General features: G+C 48.5%; 1 protein-coding gene across 1 annotated transcript; it reads right to left on the reverse strand.

The window, feature by feature from the left end:
- Positions 1 to 400: 400 nt before the first annotated feature.
- On the reverse strand, positions 401 to 7,902 carry Hmox1 (heme oxygenase 1). Its single transcript, XM_052166695.1, has 5 exons — positions 7,733 to 7,902; positions 5,487 to 5,607; positions 4,155 to 4,646; positions 2,366 to 2,465; positions 401 to 1,123 (listed from the first exon to the last, which is right to left on the reverse strand). The coding sequence occupies exons 1-5, from the start codon at positions 7,753 to 7,755 to the stop codon at positions 990 to 992; spliced, it is 870 nt and encodes a 289-aa protein (XP_052022655.1). The 5' UTR covers positions 7,756 to 7,902; the 3' UTR covers positions 401 to 989.
- Positions 7,903 to 18,007: the final 10,105 nt, after the last annotated feature.

Here is an 18,007-nt window from a genome sequence, read left to right on the forward strand (position 1 = left end):
TAAGTAATCTTAGCATGAAGGCAGAGGCAGGCAGATAGTTGTGAGCACAAGGCCAACTGGTCTACATAGTGAGTTCCTCCAACCAGGGTTACACAGTGAGGTCCTGTCTAAATAAAATAAAGGCCAAGGTGGACAGTTCATAAAACACCTCAGGTTGATCTCTGGCCTCCACATGCACACACACACACACACACACACACATCTGTGTACATACAAACACATACCCCCACACCCAGTCAGTAAGATCCGCCCAACTCCTTAAGGCTCACTTCCGAATCTCAATAACTGATCATCGCAGCTACCAATGCCACCTTCACCTGCCTTCCTCCTGCCAGACGCTGAAGGCACAAGAGGAGCAGAGCCCTGCTCAGGGACAGTATAGACATGAATGCTCTTCTAGTGACTTGTTAGATAATGCCATTTATTATTTCAGACAGAAGTTAGAGACCAAGGTTACAACTATTAAATACCTCTTTCCCACCCACCCCTCAAAAGACAGCCCCACTTTGTTAGGAAAAAAAACTAAAAACAAAAACAAAATACCGTTACTCTGGCAGAACTAGGAAAATATTAAAACAAGACAGAAACACAAGACAGAAATGTCTGCACACAGGTATAAAAGTGGTCATGACACAGGTGGAGGTGGGGGTGGGGTGGGGTGGGAAGCAGTCGTGGTCAGTAACCATGGATGCCAACAACCATGGGCACCACGCTCAGACCGCTGCCTCTACAGGCCACAGTTTTCAGGCTCTGTCGCAGGATTTGGGCCGCTGGTTTCAAAGTTCAGGCGACTGGCTGGATGTGCTTTTGGTAGGGAACTGTGTCAGGCATTTCCCTCCATTCCAGAGAGAGAAAGGAAGACACGAGGAGGGGACTCAAACCCCAAAAGCTTTCTTAGAGGCCCAAGAAGAGAGCCAGGCAAGATTCTCCCCTACAGAGAGAAGGCCGCATTGGACAGAGTTCACAGCCCCTGGGGGCCAGCAGTGCATTTACATGGCATAAATGCCCACTGCCACTGTTGCCAAGAGGAAGCTGAGAGTGAGGACCCATCGGAGGAGTGGCGTCTGGGAGGAGCTGGTGCTGATCTGGGGTTTCCCGCGGGGCGTCTCTGCAGGGGTAGTATCTGAAGGAGAAGGAAGGCAAGGTCAGACTCGCACAACCTGGATGTGGTGGATGGCTGTAACATGCACAGAGCAGAGGACACTTCGTGTCTGCTACAGTTCCTGTCCCAGGCCAGAATCTGCTACAGCTCGAGCCCCCAGCCACTGCTTAAGTAACTTCAAAGATAGGAGCTCACTAACCCCCAAGCTGCCCAAGTCTTCTGAGCTCAGCCATGCCACATCAAGTCAAAGCCCCCTGATCCCGACGGGTAGCTAACTCTATCAGGACTGACCACATTTCAGCCCACCAGGAACAGTAGACTAAACAGTGTTGGGGGCCCTGCCTGTAGGGAGAGCCTTGGGCAAAAAGCGGGTCCATTCAAACAGTCAGGCTTCACAGAACTGCCCGCTCAGTGTCCGGCTCAGTGTCCATCAGCCGCACTGTCCCGGGGACAGGCTCAGGGAAGGCGCATTTTGCATCACTTTGGTCTTCTTTGGAACTTTTTTTCCTGCTCCAAAGGTACTGCAGCATGGCACAGGAGAAGGGCTGACACCCAGAGTCAGGTAATTACAAGTCTTCTTTGTGTGCCCTACAAGGTCAGCACTAGAAATAGGTTTCCAAATCCTTGCCTTATATGGGGGCCTGCTTTAGTGGGTCTGAAAAGGTAAACACACCCTAGCTTTTTATGAAGGATCGAAACAGGAGGATTGGGGTTGGAGAGATGGCTCAGCGGTCAAGAGCACCGACTGCTCTTCTGAAAGTCCTGAGTTCAAATACCAGCAACCATATGGTGGCTCACAACCATCTGTAATGAAATCTGATCCCCGATCCCCTCTTCTGAAGACAGCTAGAGTGTACTTACAGATAACAATAAATAAATCTTAAAAAAAAAAAAAAAAGGATTGCTTGACCCCTGGAGTTTGAGGCCAGCCTGGGTAACACAGTGTGACTCTGCCAGGGGTGGGGTGGTGGTGGGGGCAGGAGTGGGAGGAGGGATATAAATGAAAGAATTTCTGTGCCAATAACTTCTACAGGTTTTATATGCACCTCAGCCAATGAGCTACACAGTCCCCAACCTCCTGATTTTCCAATGTGGAGAAACTGACGTAGGAAAATCTTATAGCTCACCCATAGTCACATATTATAGGCCTACCCTGAGATCTTTTGTCTGCACCCTATTTCTAATTTAAAACATTCAGCAAAGAGGAGAGTAAAGAAATTCCAGCTGGGCAAAGGAGACCCAGAAACAAGAGGCCACTTTTACCTTGCACCAGGCTAGCAGGCCTCTGGCGAAGAGACTGCGGCTGTGAGGGACTCTGGTCTTTGTGTTCCTCTGTCAGCAGCACCTGCAGCTCCTCAAACAGCTAGAGGACAAGAGAGAACATACCGCCCGTTAATTACATTCACGGTGTGGGGGACCCCAGCCAAAAGGCAGGACTTGATACATGTTGTGAAATGCTACATACAAATGACACAACTTAAGGAAACTATCACATAGCCACGTATCTCTTTCAGTTACCTCAGGAGAGAAGTGGCAGGTTAGTTGGCTCCCGGCCTGTGCTTCCCCAGGGCTGCCTGTACCCTCACTTGGACCCCACGAGTTAACAGTCCTGAATCGACTTCAGGATCTTACTTGTATCCCAATGAGGAGAACCGGTTTGCTCCTCTGAAATAATGCATGAATGTATGGCTACAGTGCAGCCTACAGCCCGTTCTCTCCTTGACGGTGCGTGGGTGAGCTCCTCCCTGCTAAGTGGTGTACTGTGGAGTTTGTTAGCTTGTTTTTGCAGGTGAGGAAACCACAGCTCCTGGAGTAGGCTTGCTGAGACTGACCAGAGGTCAGGATGGAGACCCAGTTCTCCGCTGGGCTTGTGTCTAATCACTTCTTGGCATTTTGTTTTTGGTTTTTTGTTTTGTTTTGTTTTTTTGGATTTCGTTTTGGTTTTTTCGAGACAGGGTTTCTCTGTGTAGCCCTGGCTGTCCTGGAACTCACTCTGTAGACCAGGCTGGCCTCAAACTCAGAAATCCACCTGCCTCTGCCTCCCAGAGTGCTGGGATTATAGGCATGCGCCACCACCGCCCGGCTTGTTTTGTTTTTTAAGACAGGGTTTCTTTGTGTAGCTTTGGCTGTCCTAGAATTAGCTGTATAGACCAGGCTGACCTGGAACTCAGAGATCCACCTGTCCCTGCCTTCTGAGTGTTGGGATTAAAGGAATGTGCCATCACTTCCCTGTTTCTAAACTCATTCTTTATACCACATCCTCAGATGGATGATCCAGATGTAGTTGTATTTAAGAGATTTGAATGATTACTTTGCTAACAGGTGTTCACTTGGTGGATCTTTGAAAGTATCTCAGGGCTCAAGTGGGAGCCAGAGGTCACATGTTGGAACCTTGACCACCATGGCGCCCACGGTGTCAACAGGACAGTCTACCCCTCCAGCTCTGACTTTCAGGGCCTTGCTCAAAACACTGAGCTAAAAATAGTTCAAAGATTCAGAGCATTAGTTGCTCTCCAGAGGATCCGAGTTCAATTCCCAGTTCCCACATGGCAGCTTCCAGCTGTCTGTAACTCCACCTCCACTAGATCTGACATCAAGCAAATATACACGCAGGCAAAACATCAATGCTCATCAAATAAAAATAAGCAAATGCCACCTGAAGCATTTCAGCCTACGAAACCCGTACAGTGCCAACCTAGCTATGCACAAGTACACAAGCACCTCAGGTCCAGCTACACCACTGTCATAGGATACCATCTCCCTGAGGGTCACAGCCCACAGCTCAGGAGACATCCATCAGGGAGCTATACCGTGGATGACTCCTCCCACAGGGACTGGACCGTGTCCACTTGCTTGCACCTCACACCTTGAAAATGCATGCTATTATTATCCCTAGTTTAGAGATATAGAAACTGAGGATGAAGAGATTTGCTCACAATCATCCAGCTAATAAGCAGCAAAACAGGACCCTGGCCCCAAGTCCTTGTACTGTGACTCCAGGACCCTCACTCCCATGAGCTGGGATGTGGCTTGAAGAAACAGTGGGGCTTACCTCAATGTTGAGCAGGAAGGCAGTCTTAGCCTCTTCTGTCACCCTGTGCTTGACCTCAGGTGTCATCTCCAGAGTGTTCATACGAGCACGATAGAGCTGTTTGAACTTGGTGGGGCTGTCGATGTTCGGGAAGGTGAAAAAGGCCAGGCCCTCCCCAGAGCTTGGCAAGGCCAAGGCCTTCTGTGCAATCTTCTTCAGGACCTGACCCCCTGAGAGGTCACCCAGGTAGCGGGTATATGCGTGGGCCACCAGCAGCTCAGGACAAGTGGACCCCACCTCGTGGAGGCGCTTTACGTAGTGCTGTGTGGCAGGCGTGTAAGGGATGGCTTCCTGCCAGTGGGGCCCATACCAGAAGGCCATGTCCTGCTCCAGGGCAGCCCTCCGGTGCAGCTCCTCAGGGAAGTAGAGGGGGGCGTAGACTGGGTTCTGCTGGTTACGCTCTATCTCCTCTTCCAGAGCCGCATAGATGTGGTACAAGGAAGCCATCACCAGCTGAAAAATAAGAGTCGACTCGTCCCTAGAAGACCCGACATGACTGCCTTCTGAAAGGAAGGCCTCCTGTCCCCACCACCCTCCCCTCCCCACCACAGCCTGTGTACTCCACCCTGTGTCTGAGGTTTGCTACTGGCATCATTTCCGCAACTGGCAGGAAACAGCAAAATCAGAGTCTGTTATATATACTGTGCATTTAAGCCTGGCTGTCAAACCCAATTTCTCAGGCAAGATGGCTCAGGAGGCTAAATGAGGTAGCCAATCTCACTGTGGGGACAGGACACTGCAGGGCTAAGGCAAACTTCTCCTTGGGTGTAGCGGTACATGCCTGTGGTCCAAACAGGAGGCTGATGCAGGAGTATTGAGAGTTCCTGGACTCTGTGGTGAGACCTTGTGTAAAAGCCCAACAGCCTGGATTGTCGGTCAGTGGTAGAGGCCCTAGCCAGCATGTAAGAGGCCCTGGGTTAACCAGGACAAGAGCACAGGTTCTGAAATCAGGCCATCTTTGTTTGGTTTTGGTCTTTTCCACCTAGAGCTGACAGGACGACCTCTTAACCTCTCTGTGCATTCCCCTAAGTACTTCTCAAGGTTGAGATAAGAACGTATGTAAAGTGGCCAACATAGACTGCATGTTCACTTAAACATCTGCTGCATTAGCTCCTCCGCCAGCATCATACATCACGTCCTTTCCTCTCTGAGCTACAGGGTCAAAGTTAGTAAGACGACTTCCTGGACAGGCCTTCACCATTCCCGGCTCCAACCTCCCCATTACATCGTTGGCTTAAGCACTGGGCATACCTGCTACACCCCAATGCTCTGGTCAGCCTACATGTCACATACCTTAAAGCCTTCTCTGGACACCTGACCCTTCTGAAAGTTCCTCATGAACTCAGCATTCTCTGCTTGGATGTGCACCTCCTTGGTGGCCTCCTTCAAGGCCTCAGACAGATCCTGGGGCATGCTGTGGAGGAAGAGAGGAGAATCAGCAGAGGATCATGGGATGCCTGTAAATGATTAGACCTGCAGAATAATAGCTCTAGTCTCCTGTGTAGGACAAGCCATGGTCTTAACCATGCAAACAGATGTCAGCCATTAAATACTATGGGATAGGCCCAAACCACAGGAAGAATTCCTACCCTAGTTACTCCCAGCGAAGGGGAGGCAGACCTGGCCTGGCCACAGGAAGAGCCACACCAGTCCAAGGACCATGCTCAAAGGCAGATTGTTTCTCTGTGTGGCCCTGGCTGTCCTAGAACTCAGAGATTTGCTTAGCTCTGCCTCCTGAGTGCTGGGATTAAAGACATACACCACCACTATCTGCCTAAGGGTACATAATTCGGTGAGCTTTTAGAACCAACCTGAAGACATTTCTTTAAAATTTCAGTTACAGATTTTACAACCAGCGGGGTGTGATGGTACACACTTTATTCCAGCACTCAGGAGGCAGAGGAAGGCAGAGAGTTTGAGGCCAGCCTGGTCTATCTACATAGTGAACGAATTTCAACACACGGCTATATAGGAAGAGTCTCAAAAGAACAACAAAAACCCCACCAAATCCATCTTACACACACACACACACACACACTACTCAAAGTGTCTGCATTAAACACACACACACACACACACACTACTCAAAGTGTCTGCATTAAACAGTCTCTGTAATCCAGCGTCATTCAGAGAGGATCTGCTGCAGGGAAATTTGAGCCCTCCAAACCAGCCCGGACAACTCTAAGTTGGCACTGTCTTTAAATCAAAAAGGTGCTGATACTGTTCCGTAGTGGTAGTGTTTGCCTAGAATGTCTGAAGTCCAAAGTTCAGTCTTTACCGCTAAGTCGGGGTGAGGCTCAGACAGTGTCTGATGGCTCGGCCAGGAAAAGCACATGCCACCATGCCTGATAAGCTAGTCCACATGGAAGACTGAGGCTCTCTTCAAGTCCTCTGACCTCTACATGCTTAACGTGTCACATATGCGGCTACTCTACATGCACAATAAATAAAATGTAACGAGACACTTTTAAATAAAAATATAAAAATAAGATTGGCGAGCTGGAGAGATGGCCCAGGGGTGAAGAGCACTGACTGCTCTTGTAGAGAGGTCCTGAGTTCAATTCCCAGCAACTATATGGTGGCTCACAACCATCTGTAATGGGACCTGACACCTCCTTCTGGCGTGTCTGAAGACAGCTATAGTGTACTCATATACATAAAACAAATAAATCTTTAAAAAAAGAAATGAAACTTTAAAAAAAAAAAGATTGGTTTTATTTAAAAAAAAAAAAGAGCTGGGTGGGTGGAGTGGCGTATGCCTGTAATCTCAATCTCGGCACTAGGGAGACAGAGGCAGGCAGATCTCTGAGTTCTAGACCAGCCTGAACTACAGAGTGAATTCCAAGACAGTCAGGGCTACAAAGAGGAACCCTGTCTCAAAAAGTCAAACAAAGAAGAGGAGGAGGAGGAGGAGGAGGAGGAGGAAGGGGAGGGGGAGGGGGAGGGGGAGGAGGAGGAAACGTTGGAGGAGGAGGAAGAGAAAGAGGAAGAGAAGGAAGAGGAGGAAGACAAGCGGTGGTGGTGGTGGTGGAGTGAACTGGAGTTCAACGCCAACCTGATCTACATAGGGAGTTGCAGAGTTCCAGGACTACACAGACCCTGTCTCAAAAACAAAACAAAACAAACGAACAAATAAAAACCCCTCCTTTCCCGCTCCCCAAACAAAAACAACCCCAACCTCAACACCCTCTAGCTCTGCTACTGCTGCTGCCTCCCTGCATCTTACAAATCGTCTGAGGTTGGAAACTGATGTGACCGCTCCGCGCCAAGAGCCAAGCTCTCCACCCACTAGAATGGTGAGTCCAGGATCCAGGACTCACCAGTGTGTTCATCATCCCTCAAACCTGGATACTTAACAAGACACTCCCATCCCGTCACCTCCAACGTGTCAGAGGGGTGAATCACATTCTCTCCCTCCAGATGCCCATGGCTACAGGTAGGCTGGGCGGTAACTCGTCCCCCTGACCCGGCAGTCTGCATTCCCAGGCAGGACAAGGGACGCCGCTCGTCACAGTTCCCGTCCCCACGCAGTCGCTTGCCTATCAGGCTGTGGACGCTCCATCTCCGGGCTGAGCTAGTTCAGGCTGGCGCTGCTCGATTCAGGCTCCGGGCTGTGTTCGAGATGGCTCTGCTCCGGCGGGCTCCACTCGCTGCTTGCTTGTGTGCGGAGACTCTGGAGGCGACCGGCGACCGTGAGCGAGCAGCTGCCCGCGCCAGCCCTTTAAGTACGCGGCGGGTCACGTGGTGGCTGCCCAGCTGAGCCGGCGGCGTTCTCGCTGCGGTTGCAACATCCTGCCCCGCGGCGGGCTGGCCTGCAAGGGAATCAATCATATGACTCTGGCAAGTCTGCTACAAAAAAAAAAAAAAAGGAAAGAAAAAGACATCTGAGTGAGCTGCTGCCTTTTGGGTCCTTTCCAGAACCCTCTACTCTACTCAGAGACAGAGTGACAGGAAGACCGGAGTAGCCCTTCAGGAATCTGGAAGGTTCCAGAACTAGAAGATAATCCTAGATGTGAGATGCTGGTGGGCAAACCCAGGGATTGACCCACCCCAGCTCTGGGTCTACCAGCCTTCCCAGAACTCTAAGGAGAGAGAGCTGGTTTTCTCAGTCCTTTATAAGGTACACAGCCCTACCTGGTTTGTTAACACCTGCCTTGGCTAACTTTTCCATGGTTCACCCCTATGTATCAGGGTTTGGGGGATAGAGGCTCCAGTTTTACCAGGGGGTAGGGGTGGGGGTGGGGGGTGGGAATCTGAACTGGAGGATGAAGTGCTCCTCCCGAGGTCGCAGAGTGCAGCACTGGTGTCTGGTTGCCTCCTCAACGCTCTCCCAGACCCTGGTCCACACTGTGACCTCCTGAAGCCTTAGGTAAGGAGACTGTGAAGTCGTCGGAACACATCACTCTGACACATCTATCACCGCAGATACTCACTGAAGCCTAGCAAGGGAGGGCTTGGATAGTCACCTGAGCTGGACCCTTCAGTACAGGACAGAGGTTACACAAACATACTGGGTGGTTCTTCAAAGCCTCCATAGTTCTATATGTCCTTTTTGTTGTTGTTAAAAGTATTTACTTAGCCGGGTGGTGGTGGCACACGCCTGTAATCTCAGCACTCTGGGAGGCAGAGGCAGGTGGATTTCTGAGTTTGAGGCCAGCCTGGTCTACAGAGTGAGTTCCAGGACAGCCAGGGCTACACAGAGAAACTCTGTCTCGAAAAAACTAAATCCAAAAACCAAACTAAACCAAAACAAAGCAAAAAGTATTTACTGAGGCTGGTGAGATGGCTCAGTGGTTAAGAGCACTGACTGCTCTCCCGAAGGTCCTGAGTTCAAATCCCAGCAACCACATGGTGGCTCAGATCTGATGTAGTCTTCTGATGTGTCTAAAGATGGCTGCAGTATACTTACATATAATCATAAATAAATCTTTAAAAAAAGTATTTACTATTTGCCAGGTAGTGATGGCACATGTCTTTAATTCTAGCACCCAGGAGACATAGGCAGGCAGATCTCTGTGAGTTTGGAGCCAGCGTGGTCTACAGAGTGAGCTCCAGGACAGCAGAGGCTACACAGAGAAACCTTGTCTGGAAAAGACAACAACAACAAAAATATTATTTATTTTCTGTGTGTGTATAGGCCCCAGTATATGTATGTATGCATTCATGCCACATGCATAGAGATGTCTGAGAAGGCCAGAAGAGGGCATTGGATCCCCTAGAACTGGGAGTTACAGGTGGTAGTGAGCTGCCCATGTAGGTCCTTGGAACTGAATTCAGGTCCTCTGTAAGAGCAGCAAGTACTGTCAAACATGGGCCATCTCTCCAGCCCCAAAATGACTTTTGATATCAACAAAGTTTTCGGGTTTTGTTTCTTTGTTTTGTTAATCCTGAGATGCTCCAGAAAAACCAACTCCAACATTTTGGGCCAAATTAGAAGCAAGCTTTAGCCGGGCAGTGGTGGTGCCACCTTTAATCCCAGCACTTGGGAAGCAGAGGCAGGCGGATTTCTGAGTTCGAGGCCAGCCTGGTCTACAGAGTGAGTTCCAGGACAGCCAGGGTTATACAGAGAAACCCTGTCTCGAAAAAGAAAAAAATAGAAAAAGAAGCAAGCTTTAAATATTAAATACTAACCAAGGGATGGACTTTAGCCTGGTACATTCTCTGGGATTTCCCAGCTAAAAATGGCCTTGAGAATCACGTTGTAGAGGTTACAAGGACAAACATGTAGGCCCCATACCTTCCCATGAGGCTTTGTTATTTTCTCATGAACTACAAACTCCCAGCATTCCCGTAGTTACCTCTGGTGTTCCTGGGCGGGTGGGATTTACAGGTTAATTTGGGGACATTACATTCTCTCTTTCTCTCTCTCTCTCTCTTTATTTCTTCCCTCCCCGAAACAGGGTTTCTCTGTGTAACCCTAGCTGTCCTGGAACTCACTTTGTAGACCAGGCTAACCTCAAACTCAGAAGACCAGGCAAGGCTCAAACTCAGAGACCTACCTGCCTCCCAAATGCAGGATTAAAAGCCTGTGCTACCACGACTCGCCCTTCTTCTGTTTTTAAGGCTGAAATGAAATGGTGTTTGTAAGTCCTTGGTTCATCAAGGGTTGACGCCCCACAGAGGAGAATGGGATGGCCAAGTCTCACCTGCATGTACCCAAGAATCTGTGGCACGTGGTGAAGGCAGCTGCGTGGCTCTGCCACAGGAAGCAATGACAACAGAACAGCAGTAACTGGAGACCCCCCACCCCCCCGCATGAAGACAACTCATTTCACTCAGCAACTCCACCAAAGAAGTACAGGTATTAACTGACTTTACAAACCAAGAAACTGACGCTTAAGATAAGGAATTCACTGTAACAGGAGGACTGTCACATTCCCTGGAAAGCAGGTGGCACCTCTTCTGCCTTCGGATGGTGTGGGCAAGAAAAGCAGCTATGACCACTGCCGACAAGCAGGTGCTTCTCTGGGTCTCTGGGCAGGACCATCTTCTCGGGGTGACCTGGAAAGCAGGTCCATTTTGCTTTGTAAATCCCCAGGGCTGGACCTGTGCCTGGCAGGTGGCTGGCACTTAAAAATAACTGCCAGGATGAGCAGGCGCATCAGGTCTCCCGTGGGAATGGGGATGCCACTGAGCAGCCAGGAAGGGCTGAAGCCACGCTATGATCGGGAAGTGCAATCCCAGCAACCTTTGCACCTGGAGCCCTTGCTGTATGCCGAAGCTCTCCTAGCCCTGACAGCAGCCCACAGGGTCTGTGCAACTGCCCTTATCATCTCTGTTGAGTCTGATGAGGAATATTGTCACACAGCAATATTGATGGCAGAACTAGAACTCCAGTCCTGGTAACAGAAAGCCAGATCTCCCCCAGTCACCCTGTCCTATGCTCTTTCCCAAAGGGTCCAGGACTTTAGGGGGATAATGAAAAGTCTGTAGCTCTAGAGTCTATCATTCCAAAGTCCCCAGGAAATGAAACTTGCAACATGAGTCCCCCTTTTCACATGGGGAGCTGGGGCACTAACCCAGGCTGTGCACCTCTCACACATGTTTGCTGATCCTGGGTTTCTGACTCCTGGTGTCTGGCGTGTTCTCTGGGAGCCCCAGACGTAGCTAGAAGATAAACTACACAGGATTCGGGGACTGAAGCAGCCATGCTGAGCTGTTGTGATCCCCTCCCCTGTGCACACACAGACTTGGCTTCTGGACTCCTTTGCCTCCCGCACCAGAAAGATTCCCCCACCCAGGCCCTTCTTCCTCCTGCAGTGGTTGGCTCAATACCCCACCACACCCTGACAGTCAGGACCACAGAGAGATTCTGAAGATAGTCAGAAGGTCCTGCAGATGTGATACTGTCCTGGATTCAGGATCATCACAAAGTGCATGATGGGTTTAGACATGGTTGATACGGCTGGAGAGATGGCTCAGCAGGTAAGAGCACTGACTGTTCTTCTGAAGGTCCTGACTTCAAATCCCAGCACCCACATGGTGGCTCACAACCATCCATAAAGAGACCCGATGCCCTTTTCTGGTGCATCTGAACACACCTACAGTGTACTCACATATAATAATAAATAAATCGTTAAAAATATTTTTAAAAAAGATTCCAGGACATAGACATGGTTTATGTCTAACGATAACCCTGTCTCCTCCAGATGGGGACACAGACACAAGTTGAAATGTACTGGTAGCCTCAGGAAGCTAGAAAGTGCCCAACACTACCCACACCCCTGAGCCCATCTCACAGCCCCCCATGGTGTATTTCAGAATAGGACAGACCTAAGAGAGGAGTCAGTCATAACTCCGAAGCTTTCCATTAGACAGGTGGAATTGCCAGCCTCTGTAACTGAGAGGCACAGGGGAATAGCAGCAACTCTGTGTGTGTGTGTGTGTACACGCGTGCACGCACCAGTTCGAAGTGTTTCAGATAGGGCTTTGAAAACAATTTAAAACCAAACAAGAAGCCTCTGTAACGTTCTAGAACTTCCACTTCCTTCTGCCTGACTTTAAAGCAGTCCCCTTTTACCAACAGAGGAGGCAGCGGAAACAGAGGATGACTCAGCAAAATCTGCCTTCCCTTTGTCTGCTAATCACCCCTCCCAACCATGACACAGCAGAAAAGCAGCTTGGGGCGGTGAAGAAATCACAACTCAGCATTCCAGCCGCAGCTGTGAAAAACAAGGTCCCGCTCCAGTGGGGGCTGGAATCCTGGGCGGGGATGGCGGGCGCTCTCTGTGACTTTTGTCCCAATTAGATGGCTGTGAGGGAATCTGTGAGGTGTCTTCTGGCAGGGATCCTCATAGACAGCAAGCATACTGACTACACTCTGCCTGAGACAGACCGGGAGGGGGACATGTCCCTAGCCCTGGAAGGCAGGGGGGTTCCAGGGGGGCTTGCAGCCTACTGTACACTGTGTGTCGACAGGGCAGACAGTCCAAGGCTGAGAAAATACCCAATAACTGATCTGAAGACATGGAATCCCTCTAACAGAAGCATCTGTGAGTAAGGTAGAACCGCTCTGACAGGCAGACAGATCTGTACTGCCACACATGTAGGAGAGAAAAGGAGAATGCCTAATAAAGCAGCTGCCCAAATGACAGCTGCCCTGTTAGTCTAACAGACAGCAGCTGGACAGGTGGAGCCCCTGCTCGGCTCCATTTTCTCGTCCTCCTGCCCAGTGACTCAGAGGACAGTAACAGAGGGAGCTGCCCACCCCTGGTCAACATCTTTCAACTGCTCTTGGCTGCCCCTTAGGTAAAGTGTCTTTATCCTGGCACACCTGGCCCAGCTTCCTCTATTGCAGAAAGAGGGTCCTCACTCCATCCCCTCCCCACCCCTACCAAGTGTGCCAGACTCACAGGAGAACCTTCCAGCCCTGAACCAGGAAGACTCTTATCCTCAGCCTTTGCTAGCCTCCTCTAGAATACTTTTGTACAGACTCCTGTAAGTGCATGTTTGTAAACCAGCCCATAGGAGATGGACGCAGGAGGAACCGGGAGACATAGGATTACCCCCAGATACACACTAGGATGAGAAAGAACTCTGTGAAATGCAAATTCAGACCACAGGGAGATTCCCTCACACTCATTAGAAGGGCTTAATTAAAGCGCTGGGCACTGGAAGCACCCATCTTTAATCTCCACACTCAGGAGACAGAGGCATGTGGATCGCCAGCCTGCTCTACAGAGTTCAAAAAAAAAAAAAAAAGAATTAGCACAGAATTATTTTGAACTGAAGAAAATGAGCCCTCCCCCCTTTGCCCTCCCTTCCTCCTTTCCTTTTTCCCTCCCTCCCTCCCTTTTTCCCTCCCCCTCCCTCATATGCCCTGAAGCAGACTTAGTATTGTCATAGTTTATAGAAATATTAGATCTTTCCAAACCCAGAGAAAGATCCTTTATTTCTTTTTAAAGATATATTTATTTATTATATGTAAGGTCACTGTAGTTGTCTTCAGACACACCAGAAGAAGGTGTCAGATCTTGTAACAGATGGTTGTGAGCCACCATGTGGTTGCTGAGATTCGAACTCAGGACCTTTGGAAGAGCAGTCGGTGCTCTTAACCACTGAGCCATCTCTCCAGCCCTTTCTTTCTTTCCTTTTCTTTTCTAAGATTTACCAGAGAAAGATCCTAAGGAATCTTAGGTGTTTGGGTGTTTTACTTACACGTATGTTGGTGTACCATATTAGTACCCGGTCTCCAAGGAGGCTAGAGGAGGCTATTAGATCCCCTAGAACTGGAGTTAGAGATGATTGTAAACTGACATGTGGGTGCTGGGAATGGAACCTAGATCCTCTGCCTTCTGAGTGCTGAGATTAAAGTCATACTTTGCCAGGCACAGCTTCATTTGTTTTATTGTTGTTGCTTTATTGTCAGCCAGGGAGCCTAGGAGGCAAAGGGAAACAATGGGTTCTAGACCAAACCACTCTGATAGTTTCTTTAAGCACTAATCATACCCCTGCCAAGCAAACAGGGACTCAGCTTGTGAAGACTGTGCAGGGATGTTCATGGCATCTTTATCTGCCACAGTCTCACAGTTCAATAATATATATATTCCTCAGCAGGTCGCTGGGTCAACATGACTACTGTAAACAGAAAGGACTAGCCGGGCGGTGGTGGTGCACGCCTGTAATCCCAGCACTTAGGAGGCAGAGGCGGGCAGATTTCTGAATTCAAGGCCAGCCTGGTCTACAGAGTGAGTTCTAGGACAGCCAGGGCTATACAGAGAAACCCTGTCTCGAAAAAAAACAAATCCAAAAAACAAACAAATAAAAAAAAAAAAAGGAAAAGAAAAGAAAAAAAAGAAAGGACTACTGACTCACGCATCAACACCCACGTCTTCAAGATAGCTATGCTGGATAAGAACAAAAAGATGTGCTGCTTCTCATCCCAGCATTCTGGCGGCAGAAGCAGACTGGACTTGAATACCAGGGCTTCAAAGAGAGACCCTGTGTCAAAAAATTCCCCAAAGGGGGTACAGAACTTGCTCTATAATTCTATTTAGATAAGAACTGTATGAAATATATAATGAGCATAAGATGACACATATATAACATATAATAAACCAACATAAAAAATCTAGAAAAATGAGCTGAGCGGTGGTGGTGCATGCCTGTAATCCCAGCACTCTGGGAGGCAGAGGAAGGCAGATTTCTAAGGTCGAGGCCAGCCTGGTCTACAGAGTGAGTCCCAGGACAGTCAGGGCTACACAGAGAAACCCTGTCTCGAAAAAACCAAATCAAAAAAAAAAAAAAAAAAATCTAGAAAATGCCAAGTAAGTTAATCAGATAGTGTGTCACCTGGTAGAAGGTGGGACTCACCAAGGTGAGAAAACCTTTAGGAATGACGACCGTGCTCAGGACCTTGGTGGCTAGACGATTTCATAGAGTTTGAACTCTATGAAACTCTGAACTCACCAGGCTTTGTAAATATGTAACATTTGTTACAGCTCAGTTATAGCTCCATGAAGCTACAGACTCAGCTGAGGCCTTCCTGCTTTTTCCTATCTTCAGTGATCTTATGGGGCTTGCCTTCTGGGACCATGTTCCCCAGACACCCTACCCCACCCAGCTGTGAACAATGCAATATTGGGAGCAAGATGGTATGGGCATCACCTTTCGAAGCCAGAGCTTGCTGGTACTACATAGGCATTGTCGGCATACTTAATGTAGGAGGCTTGGAATGTGAGGCTCAACTCCTAGCAGAAGGCCACACACTCACCTAAAATTTGGAGCCAGATGTGGCTGGCATCCTGTGGCATCCTGCATATTCACAGAAACTCACTGAGTCTAAACAGTTATGGATATAGATAGAGCCACACCTTTACAAGTATCATCCAGCCTCCCTCAGCATCACACAGGCTGGAGGTCTGGTGTTTGCATATCCAGACCACAAGGACTATATTGCCATAGGAAAGCCAGCTATAGCTCCATAGTCCTGGGTCTCCTTGGCTGTACTGGAGGGACTCCTAGGACAATGCAAACTGGTTAACAAAAGGGACCTCAAGCAACGGTTTGCCACTCAAAGCGAGATCCCAACAAATAACCATGTGCACTTGAACCCCCTGAGCCTCTACTTCCTCATTTGACAAAATGTGGATTAAAAACAGCATCCACACAGGACATGTGCAGAGGGCTGGAGCAGTTAGGACCTGTAAGACTTGGAAGTGGGCGTGGCTCAGGGGAAGAGCAAAGGAAGTGCCCATCATGACTTGTGGTCAGAGAGTCAGTTCCCCTTTCATCCTTCCCCTTTCACCCTTCCAGCCAGTGCTTCTCAAATGTAGAATTTCCAAAGGGTTCTGTACTCGGGTGAAGCAGTCACAGTGTCTGGCACTGCTTTGTCCTCCACCACAGTTATGAATATTAGCTTCGTTCTGTCTTTTTTCTTGAGTTTACCTGGAAAGATGTCTCAGTGGGTAAAGAGCAAGCCCGATTACTGAGTTTGTTCTCTGGAACCCATGCAAAGATGGAAGGAGAGAAGCAACTCCATAGAGTTACCCTCTGACCTTCCCGTGTGTTGGGAGGGATCTACCAGAGAAAACTATGACATACGTCTAAACCAATAAAAAGTCTTTATTAGCTGGTCAGTGACTACACTGGTGTTCAGAATCCCAGGGTAACCGTTCTTAGGCTGAGCTTTTAAGCACAAAGACCATGTTCTAGGTTGGTACACTAAAGTGAACAAGACTGTTAGCCAGAAGCAGAGCTACGGAAACTAAAAAGCAAGGTTAGTCCATGAAGAGACTTTCACAGACCTATGGGCTTTGGTGGCTTAGGTCTTTTTGTTTTGACCGGTGGTGCTTGTTATCTCCGTGCTCAGTTTCCAACATGGACTCAGTTGTGTTAAGGCCTGAGGGCCTCTTATACATCTATCCTACACAGAAAAGCAAACCTTTCTTGGGAAGTGATTTCAAATGTCCAGAAAAGCATCAAGAAAACAAAAAGAAACGAACAAACACCACCACCAAGGAATTTCTGTACACCTTTCTATAGGTAGAGTTTTTTTTCCTGTTTGTTTCTGTTTCCCCTTGCCTCAGCCCTTCACCAAAGAGTAAAGTGCAGACCACTTAAATTCTCTACCCAGTCATGCCCAGATGACAGTTTCCTTGTAGTCCTTCCTGTACAACTGCAAACAACAGGAGAGTCAACTGGTATGGTTCATTATATTGTAAGTGGAGGCAAAGTGTCCTGGGAACAGACCTTTCAGCCGTGTCTGGGAGTTAACTGATAGGATTGACTAGCAGGGCGAAAGTATGCAAGTGTATGTAAAATGAACATACACATGAGTACGCGTGAATGAGTGCGGCAAAGGAGCAGTCAGGGAAGCAGAGACAGGACCCTCTTGGAGCTAGGCATGATTATGCTGAGTTAGGCTAAGAGGTAAGGAAATCCATAACCAGACAAGGAGGAGGGTCAGGAAGAAAGAGTCCATGCACCAGAACCCGGAGATAATAGTGTATCCGTAACTCCTACTTCCTGACCTCCAGGAGCCCACTGCTGTCCTCCTGGCCTGTGAGTGGTTTCCACCACATGGAAGCTGGATTTCCTGCCTTTGTTGTTTTGTGGTTTGTTTTGATATATACAGTTTTGAAAGTGGTCCTTGACATGCAGTCCTGGCTGGCTCAGTTCTTCTCTCTAACCCAAGCCTAGTCTTGAACTAGCTCAACCGCCTTCTGCCTTGACTGCAGACTCCCAAGCACTGTGAGTACAGCTGTAAGCCAAAAGGCCCTGCCTTGGTGTTTTGTTTTGTTTTTCTTTTTTTATTTTCTTTTATTTGCCTTTGTGTTTTTTAACTAAGGTTTTTATTCATTTGGAAGGTGTCTTTAATCCCAGTGCACAGGAGGCAGAGATAGCTGAGTCCTAGGCTTGCAAAGGCTACATAATGAGAGCCTATCTTTTTTTTTTCTTTAAGCCTTTAGTACTAAATAATCTTTATGCCAAGGGCCTGGGAAGATGGTTCACTAGCGTTAAGTGCTTGTAGTATAAACCTGAGCACCTGAGGTCAACTTCTGGAATTCTCGAAAAGGTAGAAAGAGTAAACTGACTTCACAAAGTCATCCTCTGACCGTCATTCAATCGTCCTCCAGCACGAGCGCACACACAGACAACGCATGTTTGTAATGAAGAAAAGGCATACTTGGGGATGGTTTGTTTCAAACTAACTTATTAATTTAAAGGCAAAGGTCTCCGGTAGCTTCGACCTGATCCTCTTACAGCTGCCCTTTTTAAAGATTCTGTATATATACATTATATAAACTAGCTGTTTGCTTGATGTCCCTCTATAGTTCCCTGCCTTTCAGTGCTGGATCCGAGCCTGGACTCCT

The sequence above is a fragment of the Apodemus sylvaticus genome, chromosome 21, assembly GCF_947179515.1.
Source record: "Apodemus sylvaticus chromosome 21, mApoSyl1.1, whole genome shotgun sequence".
Lineage (NCBI taxonomy): Eukaryota > Metazoa > Chordata > Mammalia > Rodentia > Muridae > Apodemus > Apodemus sylvaticus.

What these genes read in the sequence shown, in the direction of transcription:
- Hmox1 (XM_052166695.1), bottom strand. Translation starts at nt 7,755, where the DNA reads ATGGAGCGTCCACAGCCTGATAG. An exon ending in CCTTCCTGCTCAACATTGAG is followed by an intron (nt 2,466 to 4,154) that starts GTAAGCCCCACT and finishes CTTGTCCTCTAG; the next exon opens with CTGTTTGAGGAGCTGCAGGT. An exon ending in GCCTGCTAGCCTGGTGCAAG is followed by an intron (nt 1,124 to 2,365) that starts GTAAAAGTGGCC and finishes CTTCTCCTTCAG; the next exon opens with ATACTACCCCTGCAGAGACG.